The 17,652-nt window shown below is 45.4% G+C and overlaps 1 protein-coding gene across 8 annotated transcripts in view; it reads right to left on the bottom strand.

The window, feature by feature from the left end:
* The window catches only part of clcnk (chloride voltage-gated channel K), a 183,229-nt gene that overhangs the window by 132,394 nt on the left and 33,183 nt on the right, over positions 1-17,652 (bottom strand). For 5 of the 8 annotated variants that reach the window (XM_085967004.1, XM_085967003.1, XM_085967005.1 and 2 more), the window contains 9 exons: positions 17,371-17,455; positions 11,780-11,881; positions 8,789-8,873; positions 7,556-7,729; positions 7,263-7,332; positions 6,530-6,640; positions 5,617-5,830; positions 4,511-4,644; positions 837-934 (listed from right to left, as the gene is read on the bottom strand). In XM_085967004.1, coding sequence (XP_085823130.1) covers positions 837-934; positions 4,511-4,644; positions 5,617-5,830; positions 6,530-6,640; positions 7,263-7,332; positions 7,556-7,729; positions 8,789-8,873; positions 11,780-11,881; positions 17,371-17,455 — 1,073 coding nt within the window. The remainder of the gene's footprint in view (positions 1-836; positions 935-4,510; positions 4,645-5,616; positions 5,831-6,529; positions 6,641-7,262; positions 7,333-7,555; positions 7,730-8,788; positions 8,874-11,779; positions 11,882-17,370; positions 17,456-17,652) is intronic. The other 3 variants (XM_085967008.1, XM_085967007.1, XM_085967006.1) reach the window with 2 other exon arrangements.

Below are 17,652 nucleotides of genomic sequence, written 5' to 3'. Positions count from 1 at the left end.
TAAACAGGTATATCCCTGAGTTTATAAATATATTTTCGCCTTGTTTATATATACTCTTGTCTTAGTTTACTGGTTGTCCCTCTGTTCATGGCAAGCTGTAACATAGTGTGCCGCCAGTGTTACACAGCTTCTCTCCTCCCCCAGTAGGAATGGGAGTTTTTGGTTGTCAGTCAGATTTCTGAATTCAGGGCATATTTGTGAGAATTTTTGATAGAAATTCTCTCTGATGCCCTGATATTTTCCACAGGCTGTGAGGAAGTGCATCTCTGTCTCAACTACTCCCTGACTGCAGTGAGAGCATATCCTGTCTTCTCTTGGCAGCCTGGTCTGCCTGTGTCTGCCTTTATCGATCGCTAGGCTATGTTCGCTAAGTCTGTACCTTGTCAAGGTTCTTCTCAGTTTGTTATCCTTTACCATGGTCAGGTAATCAGCTATGTTGTATTGTCTGTTTAGGGCCAAGTAGCCAAGTAACACACCTCCCCAACACCCACACACCTCCCCAACACCCACACACCTCCCCAACACACACACACCTCCCCAACACACACACACCTCCCCAACACACACACACCTCCCCAGCACCCACACACCTCCCCAGCACCCACACACTCCCCAACACCCACACACCTCCCCAACACCCACACACAGAGTCAAACTTCCCTTTTAATGTGTGCAATTGCGGAGTCCAGATAAAGGTATCTCTGATCCATGCTTAATCATGATTAGAGATAAAATATTGTCTTTTACAATACAGTGTGTTATCATAGAATGCTACATAATACAGCACTGATGGAGGCCATTCGCTCCATCGTGCCTGTGCCCGGCACTTTGCTCACCGGCTGTATTTTTTCTTCACAGCATCCCTCTTCTCGTTGAGCTTGAAGGAATTTGGTAAGTTCATTCCTTTGAACTGATCCCACTAGCACCATGGATTCTGTTAACAGAAACAGAATCTCTGCTTAAACTCAAGGACTAAATACCTTTTGATGCACTCATGTTCCATAGCAGCTATAGAAAAGCTTCTCTAAAATCTTCCACATTGGAAATGTAAAGTAAAATTAAAGAAAGCATCAAAAATGCTAAATTTCGCTCCAGTTTTCTGAATAAGTTGGGAAACTGTCAGTTCTAGATTCTCGTTTCACCAACACAAGAATTTTCAGGAACAGGAAAAAGTTCATTCTGCCCAATAAGCCTGTCCTATTTTCAACCCCCAATCTCTTCTCTTTCAGTTATGTCTTAAAACTTAGTCTTACTTCAATTCCACGTAAAATAATGGCATCAGGAGTGAACTTGAGGAGTGTCTGTACAACAACCTAGTAAACAGCAGTCAAACATGGCTTTAGAATAAGGAAGATCTTGCCTGACCAACCTCCTTGATTTCATTGAGGAAGTGACAATCCAAATGGACTGTGGGAAATCTCATTATGTTGTGTACTTAGACTTCCAAAAGGTATTTGATGAAGTTCCACACAAAAGTTGACTGGAAAAGTTCAAAGATATGATAACATTTGGGTGTGCACAAGAAGGGTAGAAAACAATGGGTACTGGCTAGAGAAGTAATGCTGGAGTTGGTGGGGGGGGGGGGAGAATTGTGAGTGGGAAACCACAGGATATAATGTTGGAAACACTTCTAATTTACATCAACAACTTGGGTTCAAAAACATAATGCAAATTGGTCAGATTTACAGATGATACCAAACAAGGAGGGGCAGTAGAATTGAAGGAGACAGCCCAGAAATTACAGAATGAGTTAAACAAAATTTAAGTGGGCTGAACAGTGATAGATTACTTTTAATGCAGACAAATGTAAAGTACTGCACATAGGAAGGAAAGATGGGCAACATACACACGACAGGAACTGTATTGAAATAGCCAAGGATGGAGTGGGTAAAAGACCTTAGCAGAGTCGATGCTAAACATGTTTAACCAATTCAGAACAGCAATAAACAAAGCCAACAGGATGTTGAATTACATAATCAAAATAATAGAATACAAGGCAAAGAAAGTCATGATCAAACTGTACAGTGCTCTGGTCAGACCACAACTTGGCAACCAGAATTGGTCACAGTGCTCAAGAAACAAGGAGGTATTCAAGCACTGGAGGCAGTGTCGAGAAGAGCCACAGGTTGATCCCCAGTGTCAGGGGTGTGAGTTATGAGGAAATCAGAGAGACATGGGCTTTTCAACCTGGAAAGGAGGGGGGTGATTTTGCCAATGGGGAGCTTTTGGAGGCGGGACTCCCACTTGTCGGGTTTCAGTCCCGCCTCCATCAACTTCTGGCCAACCCACGCTATTTTCCCTTGATTGACCTTGTTGAGCCCGCCCAGCGGGTTTAGCAGGCCAATTAAGGGCAAGCCGGTTACAGAGAACATCAACGTATGACGTTTCATCTGTAAAAAATTATTGACAGATGAATTGTCATCGTTTGACAGCTCTGTGAAGCTGTCAAACACTGACATTCTCTGTAGTTTATAAACATATTTCTTTTGCAGAAATGAGATGGCTGTTGCATTGGAGAATGCAACGGCCATCTGTCATCTCCAGCGTGGAGGTGCGAGACTCTCCACATACTCACCGACTGAAGCCTGCAGGAAGAAACAAAGGTAAGCGCACTTTTACTAACACTTTGCACTTACCTCAGATACTCACCTCTCCACTCTTGCACCCATCACTTACCTTCACACCACACTTTTGCACCCACCCCCCCCTCCTCCGACCCCCGCAGACCCAGTACTCGCCTCGCTGAGCTGGTGTGTTTCGGAGCCTTCGGGAAGCCCGCACTTGTGAGGGCAAAAAGGGGATAATCCTATTTTCTGCCTGTTAACTACCTGTTAACAGGCAGTTAATTGACTTTAATCCCTTCCCACCTCCAAGGAGACGGGACCCAGCACGGGACGGCTACCCGCCTCCTGGGAAGATGGTATTGAGGCGGGTTGGGCACCCGCCCCCAAATTCTGCCATTTTCCTGGCAGTCCCGCCTCCATACCTGCCTCCCCACGGCAAGATCGTGCCCGAGGTGTCTGAGGGGTGATTAAAAAAAAATTTTTTTTAATTCGTTTATGGGATGTGGGCGTCACTGGCAAAGCCAGCATTTATTGCCCATCCCTAATTGCCCTTGAGAAGGTGATGGTGAGACGCCTTCTTGAACCGCTGCAGTCCATGTGGTGAAGGTACTCCCACAGTGCTGGTAGGTAGGGAGTTCCAGGAATTTGACCCAGCGACGATGAAATGTAAAGTAAAATTAAAGGAGGTATACAAGATGGTAAATGGTAAATGGTACAGAAAAAGTTAATCAGTGACATTACTTTAAATTCAACTGTAAGAGTAGGACAAAGGGACACGGGTTCAAACTAATAAAAGGTCATTTTAGGACCGATATCAGGAAGTTCTTCTTCACGCAGGGAATGAACTTCTAGGCAGAGTGGTAGATGAAAACCCTGGAATCATTTAAGAAACAATTAGATGCAGTAAATGAGGGGAGTGTACATTTGTTCAGGATGGATGAATTAAGATGGGCTGAATGGCCTTTCTCATCCTGAAGTATCTTGTGATCCCATTTTTACCATCTGTTTTAATGTCCTTCCCCGAGAAAATATTCCACAACTCCATTACCTCCTGGTGAAAACGTTCTCTGACCTCCCTTCTTGCTCTTAACTTCCTTATTGTTAATTTTTAACTCTGATATTTGAATCCTTCACCAGAGTAAACTTCAAATAGGTCACCTCAAAGTCTCTTTTCCAAAGAAAACAAACACAACGCCCTTAACTTGATTTAAGTTCCGGATACTTGGAAATCTTCTTTGTTGCTCACTCAAGCATAATAATATTCCTGCTATGATTAGGTGAACAGATCTGAACACAGTATTCCATAAGGGGACTGACTAATGTCATATTCAGCATCAATACATCCTTTTTAGTTTTGCGCCAGCCCTTGAAAGCTGGAACTTTTCAACTGAAGCACAGAAGCAGGGTAGCAGAAAGTAACGTGAATACATTGAACTACTTCGCTCAATTAGAACAACAACAACTTGTATTTTTATAGTGCTTTTAACGCAGTAAGACATCCCAAGGCGCTTCACTGGAGCGTTATAAAACATAATCTGACACTGAGCCACATAAGGAGATATTAGGGCAGATGGCCAAAAGCTTGATCAAAGAGGTAGGTTTTAAGGAGCATCTTAAAGGAGGAAAGAGAGGTAGAGGGGCGGAGAGGTTTAGGGAGGGAATTCCAGAGTTTAGGACTTTGGAAGCTGAAGGCACGGCCACCAATGGTGGAGCGATTAAAATCGGGGTTGCTCAAGAGGCCAGAATTAGAGGAGCGCAGATATCTTGGAGGGTTATCATAAATAGATATCAGAAATCTGCACCAATAATGTGCTCCAGAGTTGTGTCATACAAAGGTACTGTCACAAATCCAAACCACCACAAATCAGTAATGAAAGTCTGTCCCAGGCAGTTTAGGTTAGTGTTCGTAATGAAGGGAAGTTTGCATAATTCTAAAAGGTAATTACCTGCATTCTCTACAACAGGATATACAGCGTCAGAACTCGAGGCCACCAGTTGCAGGATATCAGTGCAGCTGAAACTTTTGTCCAGACATGTGATATTGGTGTTCATGAACTCTTCCACTGTCACACTATAAGAGCTGAAGAATAGATCAATATTATCTAATTATAACAGGAAGATTCAGCCTAAGGGTGTTTCACTAAAGGTAACAGGATGAAGCTACAAGGTAGTAAGTGATAAATATGTGTTGTGTGGATGTCTAACAAGTGTGTGTGAGAAGGAACATCTCAGAAAGGACTACAATGACTGATTTGGTATAAGCCACAATAAAAAAGATGTACAGAGGGGGTAATTTTAACCACAAAAAAACAGGTGGGTTTGGGTTGGGTGGGATGTTAAAATTTTCAAAATCTCAAACCCGACCCCAATACACCTCCAACCCGCCCACTTCTGGTTTTAACGGAAGTGGGATAAGGGTCAGGCAACCAACCCGCTCCCAGCAGATGGGTTGGCCATTTAAATATTATAATGAGGCTGCGTGCCTCATATTTACCCCACATTCCAGGTTTAACCCTGGCCAGCTGGGTTTCCCGGGCCTCAGGAAACCTGGCAGCTGAAGGAAGGTGAGAACTGCTTCGGGGTAAATGCCTTTACAGTACTGATTGTGGGTCAAGAGGAGCAGAAGCGCTTCCTCCCGGCCCATCAAGCTTACCTTCTTCCCTGCCTGGGATTGGACTCCCTGCCCGCACCCCCCCCAACCCCCCGCCCCTGCCCACTAACCGAGATGCAGGCTCTCTACCTGCTCCTGGCCTACGCTGGAGAGTTTCCTGCCCGATAGGGACCCAAGCCTGTCAATCAGGCTGGCTTCCAAGCGGGGAACCTACTTAAAAAAACACGTGCACTGTGACGTTAAAACTGCACAGCATGTGGGGTTCCGAGTTTCCTGGCCAAAACTCCCCCCCCCCCCCCCCCAGAAAATCCACCCCAGTAAACATCGGGGACTTAGTCTTTCATTACCACAACTACCATAACACAGCACACTTACCATTACCTACCACACCCATCAGACATCCCAAGCCACCAACCTACTGACGTTAGGAGTGATACGTACCCAATGTCACTGCTCCGTATTTTGGGTAAATATGGCAGCTTCTTTACAATGATGGTTCCATCGTAGAAGGAAGGTTGGAATTTCTGTGCTATGGCATTTGCTACAAGTACAGCTAATAGAACAGGTAAGAAATGCGCCATCTGTCCCGTGAGCTCGAATACCAACAGCGCTGTGGACAATGTATGAGTCACAGCTCCGGAGAATGCTGCTGCTCCTGTCAAGACAAAATGATTTACCTCATATTCTTTATGGAAGAGAACGGCTACAACATCATATAATGATTTATCGAGACAGAACTTTCACTGCCTGAAAAGATATATCTAAGGGTGTGAGACTAGCAAAGCAATGCCTGGGTGTCATAATGACCATCCATGCTAAATAAGAGATTGTGACAGAAAGGCTGTAATTGTTAGGAAGGAATAAGCAGAGAAGGGCGAGATGGTGCACCCTGTTATAAATCTCATCACCATGAAGAAACAACTCATGAAATAACACTGGACGGCCAGCTGGTGGAGCCGTCCAAGGAGTATAAATACTCGGGCGTGGGCCAGCTTGGCCAGGGACATTTTGTAAGACAGGAACTAGTGAAGTACAACTAGACCTCCATGTTTTGAAACAAGTTGATTAAGCCTTGCTTTATACTCGAACCAAGTGCATAGTGAGTCTTATTACGTCACACCCTACAAATCATCCAAAAGGATCATAGTTCATCAGTGCTGGCTCCTAGTATTGTAGGCAAATCTCCTGACTGGGCTGCTCCAATAGAGCAGTGCATTTAGAAGGCTTGCCTGCAATGCTGGAAGTCAGGTAGGTAGAAGTAATCTGCAATCCTACAGGAAAGATCAGGACACTTGTAAGGTGAATCGGCACTATAGTAGCACGTTTAAGAAATGCATTACTAGCACATACTTGCCTGCAAGGGCATATCCCCCAGGGATTATCGGGTTCATAACTCCTTCTGACTTGATGCCATTAGGAAATATAAGAGCCATAACCTCTCCTACTAAACGACCTATAACAGCACCTACATAATGCAAAACACACAGGATAAGTGTCAGGGCTTTATAAACCATTACTTATTCAACAAAATAAGTCAGATTTAAAGGTCTCCTGTGACAGGCTTTACATGCTCCCCATATATAGCCATCCTGGAACAGGCTCTATGTACTCCATTTTAATCACTCTGGAGGGAGGCTGTACATCTCACTGTTTATAATAACCCTCAGGATAGGCTCTACATCACCTTGTTTATAACCACCTAGGCAGATACTAAATACCCTCCTTATCTAAAGTGCAACTCCATAGCAGAGGTCTCTCTAGAGATGGCGGGAGGGTTTCACTCCAGAATACCTGTGAGGAGGAGACGCTCATTCCAGGCTGATGCCAGATGTGAGGGTTAAACCATGTGATACACACTGTACTGTCACAAATCATTAGATTACATGATCATGTCTTGATCACAAGTGGTGCAGGGATTTAACTGAACAAATTCATTCTACTTCAGAGCTGTAAATATTTATAAAGAAAGGCATAGGTTCAGATTCAGATAGTATTGTTCAAGATAACTATTGATTTGAAAGCTCTGCTCTGTTGTATGCATTTAGTGCACACCTCAATGAGGACGAAGATTTGTTTCCAGAACATACCATATATAAGCACGGGCATGAAGTATCCAGCTGGCATTGGCATTGTGGTCGCAAGAATCAGCATCCAAAACTGGAGACAAAGGAGAAACAATGCAGGATCAGTCTAGCACTAAACCGCTAACTGGTTTTGTTTCCTGTTGCCTGTTTATGGCCACGTGTGGGGGCTATTCATAAATGCAATGAATCACACACGTTTGACTGTGTCCCTGGGCATTGACTCACGAACACTCACTTTGGGTCAGCAATTAACGACGTGAAGCATTTGAACGCTGGGAGTGAAAGCCACATCTTACCTTCATGAATAAGAAGAACAGAAGCGTGCCAAAAAAAGTGAAGGTTGGGTGGCACCATTCAATCCAGAGATTGTCAGGGTCCACTCTTGCATGGATGTTAAGTGTTGCATTCTGAGAAAGCATACCCCAGGACCGGTGATCAAAGAGTGAAGAGAGAAGTTCCTTCATGGTGAGCTGCACAGGGGAAACACATTCAGAGATTATCCTTTCTACACAAAAGTCATTTCTTCATTTATAGAATTAGAACAACGTGAAAGTTAGACCATTCCGTTTGTGGGACAGATAAACACTTTTTATTTTGTTTTCTCCCCCCCTATAACCTTGCCCCGTTGACTCCTTCACCGAAGTATGGTTCAATGGGTGCTAGTGCCTCTCCTGTACCTTTCCCAAAATGTCAATATTCATGCAAGAACCTTGACTAACTGCCAGTAAGCTATCCAACGATGGAGGACACCACAACGGAGCTCAATCCTGTCCTCACCTGCTGTTCACACACATGCACTTCCAGTAGGGATCGCTGTATATTGATCAGGTGAGGGAACCGTGGGTGACTTCCTTCTTCCTAACCCAGGGGTGCCGATACCAACTGCAGTGCCCCTGTTGCCTCTCCAACTGAGGTCAGCTAACACTGGAACCAAACCTGACATTTTCTTGTATGGCTCAGAGACAGAGGCGTTTCCTCTGAGACATTGGGACAGCTAGACATATGGAAGGCTGAAGTGATCCTAAGTCCATAAGTCGACAATCTCCAACAAGGCAGAGAGTATAGATATGGGTAGATCAATGAGTCAGACTGAATAGAAGTGAGAGAAATGCTACTACTAATACCAGAACCCTTTCTGTGGTACAGGCACATGCAATTTTTGTTCCACTGTTGATTTGCCAACATCGTGGTAGCTGGTGGGAAGCAGGCAGCACATGTGTTTGGAACTTTTTCAGTTCCATACCGCCTGATCCAGTGGGCAGAGGGATATCGATATTTTCTGGTAGTCCAGTAACAACTATGTGTCAGGTAGTATGTCTGCTTCAATGTCTCGGATAGACCAGTACCACGTATGTCTGAGTCTTTATCAATCTAGTTGGTATATGGGTCTCCCTAATGGTCAAGTGGTGGTGCCACCTTTGGCTGAGAAAACCTGAAGTTCAGTATCTGCCTCATTCTATATATTACCTGGAAGTGATACGGAATCTGGCTGCAAAGTTTGACAATGCTTCATGTTCATAAATACTTACCCTGCATGCCATAAACTGCCCTAGACTGGCAGGGAAGGTGATGGACGCCAATAGTAAGGTCACAAGTCCAGAGTACACTGCCTTCCTATTGATAGAAAAATCAAAATCAAATCAAATCAAATCAACTTTTATTGTCATTGTTAGTGCACAAGTGCAGTACAACGAAATGTAGGCTTGCGGCTCCCGAGAGTGTACATTTGGATTAAGACATTTAAACATTCAACATACATTTGGCTTGTAGTATATTAACATAAATATAACCATAATAAAGTGAATTGGCAGATGTGCAGGTTTGAGTGTTTATTTGTGGAGTTCAGTAGGATGACAGCCCTGGGAAAGAAGCTGGCCTAGAAAATCGGTGGGGTTAGCACCCAATTAGAGGCGTTAGAGGGCCTTGCGCCGGAATTATAGCTGCGATCGAAATTGCGTTGGGCCCTACCATCGGCGTTAGCCGGTAGCGCTGCGCCGGCACCGATGACGTCATTGGTGTGCGCAGCGTCCCGGTTGCCGTGGTAACGCGGCTGGATGCCCAAATTCAGTTGCGGCCGCCTCGCCCGTGGCAGCCGCAACCAACGATTGTTCAACGGGATGTTGCAGCACGTAGCGCCGGCGCATTAAGGTGGAGCGGCGGCCGGCCGCTTTCCCGGCGGCCGCCTGCCCGCACCTCCCTCCCCGGACTCCTCCACCACCGCCCCGCGGCACTGATGTGTGTGGCCCGCGAGCCCGGCACTTCTCCGAGGTGCCGGGCTCATTTGTCGGGCGAATCGACCGGTCAGCGGTCGGCTGCAGGCAGCTCCTCCTTAACAGAAGGAGGAGGCCTGCAGTACCCCAGCCTGCCGCACCGCATCGGGTGCCGCAGCGGGGGATTAGCGCCGCAAACCTGCATTCAGCGCCCATAGCGAGGCGCTGAAACCCTCCATTAGCGCCTGCAGCCGTCTGGGCGCGGGGCAGCTGAATTTTTGGCGGGCGCAGCGGCAATTATCGCGGGCGCAAAATTTCGGGCGCAAAAGCCCTGGCGGAGGCAAACCTAATTTCTAGGCCGCTGTTCCTAAATCTGGTCGTACGGGTGCGAATGCATCTGTAGCGTCTCCCAGATGGCAGGAGGGCGAACAGACTGTGGCTGGGGTGGGTAGGGTCTTTGATGATGGACCGTGACCTCCGTAGACAGCGTTTATGGTATATGTGCTCTATGGTCGGTAGCCGGGTGCTGGTAATGCATTGGGCAGTTTTGACTACCCACTGCAGGGCTTTCCGGTCATAGTAGCTACAGCTGCCATACCATACTGTGATACAGTTTGTCAGGATGCTCTCTATAGTGCAGCGGTAAAAGTTAGAGAGGATCAGGGGTGACAGATTACATCCCTTCAGCCTCCTTAGGAAATATAGGCGCTGCTGGGCCTTCTTCACCAGAGAGGAGGTGTTGAGGGACCAGGAGAGGTCCTCTGTGATGTGGACTCCGAGGAACTTAAACCTATCCACCCTTTCCACCACAGCCAAAATGATTAGGATATTAGCCAATGTCTCATTTATTAATCTAAAAATGTCTGAGCAATTATATCACAACTAGCTCAACCAAACACCCGATTTGTCTGGAAACATTTCAAGTTTCAATGTAACACAGTTAACTCAAGATAGCCTTCCAGCTGGGCCAGCATAGGATTCCAATGGATTCCCTCACTTCTTATTCAACAGTGCAGCACCTACATGTGCATTTAATTCCGGTGCAGAATGGAAGTCTATTTGTCATGCTCTGTACACTGAAATTCGGCAATCCATTGTTTATTTCACCTAAAAAGACATTTGGGGAAAAAAATCAAACTCTATTTTTCTAACATCAACACCTCACTGCAAAAAATCATTTATATATTTGTTAGATTGCAGAATGTTGCTTTCATTGAGATTCACTTGCAGAAAAAAATGATTAAAATGCCCGAGTTACAATAGTGGAAACCTAAGGCTTCACAAGAATTTTTATGTAAAGAAAATGATCATTAGTTGCAACAAGTCTTTTTTCATAGCTCATACCCTCGGATTTGTATCTAGAGGCATAGAATTACAAAAGCTAAGGAATAATGTTGAACTTGTACATGACCTTATTTAAGTAACAATTGGAGTATTGGCTATAGTTTTGGGTACCCCATTATAGGAAAGAATGGAAACTGCAGCTTTGATTCAACAGGATGTTACCAGGGATAACAGTTATGACAAGAGACTCGACAAGTTAGAGCTTTTTCACCAGCGCTCAGAAGATTAAAAAATGACAGGGAGGTTTTCAAGGTTATGATGAGATAAATAGTGATAGATTGTTTCTACTGATTGATGGCCTGGCAATGAGAGAGCATAAACTTAGGATAATCACAAAGAATTAAAGTGTAGGTTTGAAAAAACAATTCTTTACACAGAGGGTAGTTAGATTGTAGAATTCTCTGTTACACACTCTTGTTTAAGCAGAGTCTATAAACTCTTTTAAAAGGGAATTAGACGGTTGTTTGAAAAGGATGAACATGAAACAGTATGGAGAGTGAGCAGGAGAGTGGGATTAGACTAGGTCGCTTGTGGAGAAAAACACTGAGGCAGACTCGATAGTCTGAATGGCCTGTTTCTGTGCTGCTACATTCCATGATTCTCTAATCCTAATTACCCACATTCTTGCCATATCTGTCAACCTTTTCTCCCTCTAGAATCACATCCAGGGGTGGCTCAGCCATTTGCATAGAATTACATTGTGTGTTACTCTAAAACTCATTAACCCATTTATTTATTTTAAATAGGTTAATGGCTGCGTTAAACACAGAGGAATTTTACACAAATACATTAACTATTGTGCTTCCAGAGTCCCCTAATTGCATCTTGAAGCCATTTATACCGTCCATTTTGATGGCCTTCCCTGGTAATGTATTCCACAACTCTATTACCCTTTGGCTGAAAATAGTTGCAAACAGCTTCCTACTTTTTCCACATCTCCAGAAATATTAGCAGAATGGATCTTACTCTGTTGCCATGAGTTTCAAGATGAAAGCATTTCTCTTGATGTATCCCAGCAGCCAGCGCTGACAGAAGAGGTAGACACAGCTCAGCATCCCACAGATGATCCTAATAAGAGAATTAGGATAATAATAACAATAAGAGAAGATAAAGAAGTTATTTTCTAAACTAAACAATGAAAGTAATTGTTGTGTATGTACCTTTAAGGGAATAACTGGTCTTAGACTGCAGTACCGGCAGTGACCACCCCTGTATAAAAGGCCCTAGCAGGCTTCTGTAGTTTCAGTTTCAAGCTGCCTCTAGTTCAGTAAAGTACCTGTTAAACTGTTCTCCCGAAGTCCGTGTATTATTGAGGCGTGGACTTTACAGTGGCGACGAGTAAGTTCGAACTCACCTGCAGTGTGGCACCATCTCACGGGGATCTCGCCTGAAAGGAAGGTCCTGGAAGGTCGTAGTCTGAGCAACGGGCGTCAACCGAGGGCAACCGTCCAAAGAATCCATCGGTGTTTGGAGAATTGCGGGAGAGACTGTGGTTCCAGCGAATCGTGCTGGTAGCAGGTAGCGCGCTGACCCTTCCGGACTGCGGCAGGCTCAAGCTCGATCGAGCGGCTCTACAAATCGGGCCACGCAGCGTCGCCGGGAAAAGAAAACGAGAGAGAGAGGGTGGAGCGCACAGGGCGCGGTCGGTGCTCGAGAACAGGACAGCGGAGAGAAACTAAACGGGGGGGAAGGAAAGAGAGACGCGCCGAAGCTGCGGGTCGCCGCCATTACCCCGTAGAATGCTAGGAGCAGCGTGGCAGTAAGGGGAAGAAGCAAAAGCGCGGGAGGCGCCATTTTATTCCGTTGGGGAAGAAGCAAAAGCGCGGGAGGCGCCATTTTATTCCATTGGGGAAGAAGCAAAAGCGCGGGAGGCGCCATTTTAAATCACCCAAGATGCCGAAAAGTGGCAGTATCACTGCTTTCGACAATGAGGTAGAAGACTGGACCACGTATGTGGAAAGAATTGAAGTGTACTGCAAGGCAAATGAGGTGGCTGATGGAAAGAGGGCATCGGTATTATTAAATCTGATGGGTGCGAGTACGTACGGCCTATTGCGGAATTTAATTACCCCAGCTAAACCAATGGAGAAAAGTTTTGAGGAGATTGTTCATATCTTACAGGAACACCTAAGCCCTACACCACTGCTGATAGCAGAAAGATTCAAGTTCCATAAAAGAAACCAGCACAAAGATGAGAGCAATGCTGACTATCTTACGGAACTAAGCAAGTTATCGAAGCACTGCCAGTTCGGAGCAGGACTGGCAGGCACCTTACGGGATAAGTTTGTCTGCAGGCTCCAGAGTGAAGGAACCCAGAAACAACTACTTTCAAAAAAGGACCTGACGCTAGAACAGGCTTTCAGCGTGGCAGTATCCTACGAAGCAGCAGCACGGGGAGCTGCAGAAATACAACAGAAACCACAAGAATACAGCGCTAACGAAATGGCGTATGGAGCCGAAAAGTGCTATCGCTGCCGCAGAACAACCCATGAGCAGAAGGACTGCTGGTTTAAAGACAAAATATGCAGGCAATGCGGGAAAATGGGACATATAGCAAGAGTCTGCAGGTCGGGAAAGAAGACCAACACGACAAGAACTACTAAGGAACAGTACAGGAAAGTAAAGAAACTGACAGATAGTAGTTCAGAAGATCAGGAGAGTGATAAGGACTCCGAGAGCAGGCGACTAAGTTGTTTAAAGTTACACAACGTGATCGCAAAAGAAGATCACCGAACCATTTGGGTCACCCTCATGATAGCAGGGTCCCCAGTGAAGATGGAATTGGACACAGGATCAGCCCTAACTGTCATGAATCGACGAGACTATGAGCGGCTATTTTCACACATACCCTTAAAGGACACGTCCATTGTATTGAAGACATACACAGGGCAAAAGGTCTACCCCAGAGGAAAAATAAGGGTGCCAGTTGAATATAATGGAAAGGAAACACAGAAACTATACATGTATATACTACGAGATGGAGGACCACCATTATTGGGACGTGAATGGATCCGAAGACTACAATTGGTTTGGCATTCCATTCTGGCACTAACTGTGACTGACATCCTGGTTACGGGCGAAAATGACAATGAACACCTTGCCAACCTGGAACAGGTGCTCACGAGATTGCAGGAATATGGGCTATGAGCCAACCGTCCCAAATGCGAGTTCTTCAGGAGACAAATCTCATATTGTGGCCACATGATTGATGAGGAAGGGTTGCATAAGTCGCCGGACAAGATTGAGGCTGTAGTCAAGGCTCCAGCACCAGAAAATGTGTCGCAACTGAGGTCGTTCCTCGGGTTGGTGAACTACTACCATAAGTTCTTGCCGAATTTATCTACAATTCTGCACCCACTGAACGCCCTCCTTCAAGCTGGTGTAACATGGAAATGGAGTGATGAGTGTAAGCGTGCCTTTCAGGAATGTAAATGCCAAATCACTTCAAAAGAAGTATTGGCCCACTACAACCCAACACTACCGATTCGGTTGGCATGTGATGCGTCACCTTACGGCATTGGAGCAGTGCTGTCACACAAATTCCGTGACGGTTCAGAGAGGCCAATAGCCTTTGCATCGCGCTCGCTAACCTCAGCCGAGCGTAACTACGCCCAGATTGACAGGGAGGTCCTCAGCCTGGCGTGGGGGGTGAAGAAGTTCAATCACTACCTGCACGGGCAGAAATTCACCCTACTGACTGATCATCAACCCCTGGTCTCAATTTTTAACCCAAAGAAGGCGTTCCGGTGATGACAGCGCAACGGCTGCAAAGATGGTCACTTTTTCTAGGGGCACATCAGTATGACATAGAGTACAAAGGTACGAAACAACATGGAAACGCTGATGAGCTGTCGCGCCTACCGTTGCCTGCGGCGGAAGAAGCACCTGCAGTGGACCCTGTGGAGATATTCCATGCGACCATAGTCGAATGTTTGCCTGCTACAAACGCAAGTATTGAGAAGGAAACCCAAAATGACCCGACACTCTCTCGGGTCTATGATTTGACGGTGAAGGGATGGCCAGCATATGGCGACTCACTGTTGCCAGCATTCTCGCCAAGGAGGGAACAGCTGTCAGTGTGCCGGGGAACCTTGATGTGTGGATCCCGAGTGGTAATTCCACCCAAGTTCAGAGATAGAGTACTCAATGAGCTTCACGAGGGTCATCTGGGAGGGGTAAAAATGAAGAGCCTAGCCAGGGCGTTTGTGTGGTGGCCGGGAATCGATAAAGAAATTGAGGATATGACCAAGAGATGCACAGGATGCCAGAAGGTCCAAAACGCTCCACCACAGGCCCCGCTACATCCATGGGAGTGGCCCTCATCTCCATGGCAACGGGTACACATTGATTTCGCTGGTCCATTTATGGACTCAATGTTTCTAATTGCTGTGAATGCCCATTCGAAATGGCCAGAGGTCATTAAAATGTCCTCCACCACCACGGAGAAAACTATTGCAGTCCTAAGAACCATCTTCGCCAGGAATGGGTTGCCAGAACAGATCTGTTCCGACAATGGCCCACAGTTTGTGTCTGAGGATTTCCGGAGGTTCCTGAAGAATAATGGGGTGAAACATTACACATCTGCCCCATATCATCCAGCCACAAATGGATCAGCTGAGAGGTTTGTTCAGACCTTTAAAAAGGCCATAAAGGCAATGTATAATGACGACATACCACTGCAACACAAGGTGGATAACTTCATGTTTGCTTACCGGAATGCAACACATGCAGTAACCAACCAAACTCCAGCCGTACTGTTTTTTAACTGGAGACTAAGATGTCGCTTGGATTTGCTCAAACCAAACATAAGACGAGATGTTGAGGATAAGCAGTTCCAGCACATAAATGAGAAGCCAACCAGGAGCTTCAAGATAGGGCAACCAGTCTTGGCCCGCGACTACTGAACAGAAAAATGGCAGCCAGGCACGATATGCACACAGCAGGGACCACTAATGTACACAGTGGACGTTGGAGAGAGCATCGTGAGACGCCATGCTGACCAGATTCTAGAGTCACAGGAACAAGCCAAACCTGTACCACAAGCATGTGCACCTGGTAATGAGCCCGAAGTACAGATTGCATCTACCTCAGAAGCAGGGGTATTGGAAGCTGACGAACCAACCAATGACAATGAGCCAGAATTGACTCCACCGCCAGAACAGGATACTCGAGAAAGGCGCTATCCAGTCCGGATCAGGAAGCCTCCTCAAAGACTGAACTTATAAATGACTATTTCAGTTGATGTATATATTACTGAGAAAATTGTAATTGTAATTGTAATTAGTTATTATTTAGTTGTTAAATGAATGTTATGTACTGTTTATCTAAAAGGGGAGGAATTGTTGTGTATGTACCTTTAAGGGAATAACTGGTCTTAGACTGCAGTACCGGCAGTGACCACCCCTGTATAAAAGGCCCTAGCAGGCTTCTGTAGTTTCAGTTTCAAGCTGCCTCTTATTCAGTAAAGTACCTGTTAAACTGTTCTCCCGAAGTCCGTGTATTATTGAGGCGCGGACTTTACAGTAATATTTCAGATATAAAAACTGTGCTGCATATAATCAGATAGTGTGTCAGTTCCAGCCACCCACTTCAGTCTCACTGTCCCTCAGAGTGGGGCAAGCCCACAGTGGTTATACTCTTTACAGTGACCAACAACCTATCAATAACAGTGTCAACCTCAGTCCCTCAGCACATCACATCTGGCCTGAGTGTGCTACTATCAGTACCTCAGTGCATCACACCTGTCCTGAGTATTGAGATAGAGGATCAGCCATGATCATATTGAATGGCGGAGCAGGCTCAAAGGGCCGAATGGCCTACTCCTGCTCCTATTTTTCTATGAGTGTAATATTGTCAGTACCTTACTTTGTCACACCTGTACTGAACAGGAGACTGCTAGTATCTGAATGTGTCACTCCTGTCACATTCCTTTTCCGTTTTCACTGAAAGAAGTGAATCACTTTAAGCTCAGTACTGTTACGTGCAAGTGACAGAATAATGTTTTCAACACAATTTAACTTTATCACACTTGCATTAACAAACAAAGTTGTGCCACAGATTTATTCATGAAGACATGTGCCCCTTGAAGAATTCTTGAGAATAATGACCAACTTATTTTCTTTGGGTCTGGTCCATCATTATTGGTAATCTCAGCACAACCAAGGAAAACCCTTTCTGACTCACTGACCTTGATGCAGTTGCAAACAGAGAGCCCTCACTTCCAGAAACTGCTTTTTCTCTGTGCTGCTCAGGTTTGGACCTATTTGTTGGTTCATTATCTGCTTTTCAAAGTAAAGTGGGATGGAGCTGGAAATAAAACTTTTTGTTCTCTTTTGTACTCGCACTCGGGGCAGAAAATGGCCGACAGCATCACACTCAGGACAGGACTGTGCCCCTGTAACAGTGCATGGTGAATGCTATCCTATAAATCTGTGCGACAGCTTGTGTGCCACTCTCAAAGGGCATGATGCTGTAAGAAACTGCAGCTGCCATTGATTTCATTGCCATCGCATCTTCTAAATAGATACATATGAGATAAAGCTGCTAAGACACCTCACCCAAGGACGATAAAGATTAACGTTTCTGGTAAGTCGAACGGGAAGTCAACTTTGAATTTTGTCTTGAAAAGGGCAATGATAGTTTCTGCAGGGAAAAAAAATGAAAATTAGGAATACATTTTAATCTTAAAGCAAAAATCTGGAGCAGGCAGTGATCTGATCTGAATTCCATGTAGCTGGGATATTCCCTTGGATTTCTGATTTTGCTTCTCTCCAATTTTCCAGTCTCCTTTTCCCTCTTGTAGAGACAGATTTCCTCACAGGGATACAATTTCACATGCA

The sequence above is a fragment of the Somniosus microcephalus genome, chromosome 25 (genome assembly GCF_052327205.1).
Source record: "Somniosus microcephalus isolate GS21.2 chromosome 25, FLI_Smic_1.0, whole genome shotgun sequence".
NCBI classification, from domain to species: Eukaryota; Metazoa; Chordata; class Chondrichthyes; order Squaliformes; family Somniosidae; genus Somniosus; species Somniosus microcephalus.
Note: the sequence above shows the minus strand (reverse complement) of the source record. Positions and strands in the feature narration are given on the sequence as shown.